At 49.0% G+C, this 3,078-nt stretch overlaps 1 protein-coding gene across 2 annotated transcripts; it reads left to right on the plus strand.

Annotated features, from left to right (window-relative positions):
* The first annotated feature begins 506 nt into the window (after positions 1 to 506).
* LOC123091750 (ribulose bisphosphate carboxylase/oxygenase activase A, chloroplastic) lies at positions 507 to 2,967 on the plus strand. Of its 2 annotated transcripts, none has more exons than XM_044513365.1 (6): positions 507 to 810; positions 926 to 1,327; positions 1,430 to 1,515; positions 1,617 to 2,089; positions 2,183 to 2,464; positions 2,705 to 2,967. In XM_044513365.1, exons 1-6 carry the CDS (start codon positions 775 to 777, stop codon positions 2,818 to 2,820), a joined length of 1,395 nt encoding a protein of 464 aa, XP_044369300.1. In that variant the 5' UTR covers positions 507 to 774; the 3' UTR covers positions 2,821 to 2,967. The 2 variants fall into 2 exon arrangements, with proteins under 2 accessions (XP_044369300.1, XP_044369301.1); XM_044513366.1 differs by having other exon boundaries at positions 508 to 810; positions 2,183 to 2,514.
* The last annotated feature ends 111 nt before the right edge of the window (positions 2,968 to 3,078 follow it).

Raw genomic sequence — 3,078 nt, forward strand, 5'->3', positions numbered from 1 at the left:
ACCAATAACATTTACATGGAAGCATTACAGACGTGACATATACACACCCTCAAATAAAAAAAACTGCATGACTTGCTTTTCTCTTAATACATTTTTTTTTACCGAAGTGGCAATATTATTGGAGTACACAAAAGCACAAACCCATGTGCTTGATGTCAACCAGGACTTGATTTGTGTGGTGCCAAATGACATCCCTAGCTTGATGGTTATCACCAAACCAATATATGTATGGCAGCAACAAATTTGTGGTACTTGAACTAGAATACAATCTTGGGTGCCTCATCCAACAAGCAACGAGAGAGCCTTTTTTGTGGTTATGCAGCGACATGGCTTGGCTAATAAACAAGATAGTATATACGGGCGATCCGGTGAAAGGAAAAATGGAAGGCACGGAAGAAAAGAGAGATGATTTGGGCATGAATGGTTAGATTCTGTGGCCGTGGAAGGCCATGGAATTGATGGCCAGCAGACGTACCTGCAGCTGCAGCGTTTGGTCTTGACGGTCCAAGTCATCCAACCGGCCGGCCAAGACGCTCAGAACCCAATCTCCAGCGTGTGGCCTGTGGGGGATCGGGAAGCTGATCCACAAGCAGGGGTGTGTGTATGCCGCCTCCTCCTCCAAGCTCCCCACCGCAGCACTATGCCAATCCATGTGTATTTAAGGCATCTCATAGCTGGGCCTCTATACTTTGAGCAGCAGCAGTCATTCATCACCGATCACCAGCACAGCCGCGCATCCACCGTTGCTAGCAAGGTCGACCAAGCAGCACCGAGATGGCTGCTGCCTTCTCCTCCACCGTCGGTGCCCCGGTGCGTATGACACACTGATCGATCGATCGATTGATTGATTGAGTCTCTTGCTTAATGATGATATCACATCAATGTCTTCAGCGGCATCTCATGTGTGTATGTGTAACGTATACAGGCTTCTACGCCGACCAACTTCCTTGGGAAGAAGCTCAAGAAGCAGGTGACCTCGGCCGTGAACTACCATGGCAAGAGCTCCAAGGCCAACAGGTTCACAGTCATGGCAGCGGAAAACCTCGACGAGAAGAGGAACACGGACAAGTGGAAGGGTCTTGCGTACGATATCTCCGACGACCAGCAGGACATCACCAGAGGGAAGGGCATCGTGGACTCGCTCTTCCAGGCGCCCACGGGCGACGGCACCCACGAGGCCGTCCTCAGCTCCTACGAGTACGTCAGCCAGGGACTCAAGAAGTACGACTTCGACAACACCATGGGAGGCTTCTACATCGCTCCTGCTTTCATGGACAAGCTTGTTGTCCATCTCTCCAAGAACTTCATGACCCTGCCCAACATCAAGGTACGTACGACGTGCATCATCACCTACTATTTAATTTAACTGGCTAGATTAGCAGCAAGAAAATCATTCTGATTCTGAAACTGACCTGGAATCGAAATTCAGATCCCACTCATCTTGGGTATCTGGGGAGGCAAGGGTCAAGGAAAATCATTCCAGTGCGAGCTTGTCTTCGCCAAGATGGGCATCAAGTAGGAATTTACATTCATCTATTATACATACTGTCACACAGTTATAGATGCCTGAAGCCAAAGTGCTAATAATAGATAATGACGTGTGCTTTTCACCACAGCCCAATCATGATGAGTGCCGGAGAGCTGGAGAGTGGCAACGCCGGAGAGCCAGCCAAGCTCATCAGGCAGCGGTACCGTGAGGCTGCAGACATGATCAAGAAGGGTAAGATGTGCTGCCTCTTCATCAACGATCTTGACGCTGGTGCGGGTCGGATGGGCGGGACCACACAGTACACCGTCAACAACCAGATGGTGAACGCCACCCTCATGAACATCGCCGATGCCCCCACCAACGTGCAGCTCCCAGGCATGTACAACAAGGAGGAGAACCCTCGTGTGCCCATCGTCGTCACTGGTAACGATTTCTCGACGTTGTACGCCCCTCTGATCCGTGATGGCCGTATGGAGAAGTTCTACTGGGCTCCCACCCGCGACGACCGTATCGGTGTCTGCAAGGGTATCTTCCAGACCGACAATGTCAGCGACGAGTCCGTCGTCAAGATCGTCGACACCTTCCCAGGACAATCCATCGGTATGTTCCTCACAACTGCACTGCAGAGATAATATTCATCAGGGCAATCAAGTTGTATAGTAGTATTAACAAAGGATCGTCGATCCTACACAGACTTTTTCGGTGCTCTGCGTGCTCGGGTGTACGACGACGAGGTGCGCAAGTGGGTGACCTCTACCGGTATCGAGAACATTGGCAAGAGGCTGGTGAACTCGCGGGACGGACCCGTGACCTTTGAGCAGCCAAAGATGACAGTGGAGAAGCTGCTAGAGTACGGGCACATGCTTGTCCAGGAGCAGGACAATGTCAAGCGTGTGCAGCTTGCTGACACCTACATGAGCCAGGCAGCTCTGGGTGATGCTAACCAGGATGCGATGAAGACTGGTTCCTTCTACGGTTAGAACATTCTCCATACACACCCACCATCTCTTGCTGCATAGGAGGAGGTGAACTACGCACAATCCTTTTATACTTTCAGCACCTACTTTACATACATACTTACTTCTCACTTGCTTACTTCTCTGAAACAAAAGAGTGAATCATAAACAAACAGTGGAGGCCTATTTCTTCTTACCTGTTCTTATAGCATAGCAAGCTCATCTTCTCATCAGATCGTCCAAAACAATTGAATTGCAGGTAAAGGGGCACAGCAAGGTACTTTGCCTGTACCGGCAGGATGCACCGACCAGACTGCCAAGAACTTCGACCCAACGGCGAGGAGTGACGACGGGAGCTGCCTTTACACCTTTTAAGCATGCCAATTTAATATCTGATGTTTTATCCTTTGTACCTAAGTACCGCATCGCATCCAAGCGATTGCTGGGCATGTTTTGTTAATATAAAAAGATATTGAGTATACCTATTTGGTAAAGACAAATAGAACTACTTATCATTTGTCACTCTCTGTATTCATTCCTTCAGTGGAGACTGCTTCTGCTTTATTGCAAACAGAACAAAAAAGTACTAATTTGCGCTTCAGCTTATTAATTATTGTTGCACAAACGCATGGA

Source organism: Triticum aestivum, chromosome 4B, assembly GCF_018294505.1.
Source record: "Triticum aestivum cultivar Chinese Spring chromosome 4B, IWGSC CS RefSeq v2.1, whole genome shotgun sequence".
Lineage (NCBI taxonomy): Eukaryota > Viridiplantae > Streptophyta > Magnoliopsida > Poales > Poaceae > Triticum > Triticum aestivum.

Coding starts and splice junctions, on each gene's coding strand:
- LOC123091750 (XM_044513365.1), top strand. CDS start 775: ATGGCTGCTGCCTTCTCCTCCACCGTCGGTGCCCCG. Junction 811..925: donor CCTCCACCGTCGGTGCCCCG/GTGCGTATGACA, acceptor TAACGTATACAG/GCTTCTACGCCGACCAACTT. Junction 2,090..2,182: donor CTTCCCAGGACAATCCATCG/GTATGTTCCTCA, acceptor GATCCTACACAG/ACTTTTTCGGTGCTCTGCGT.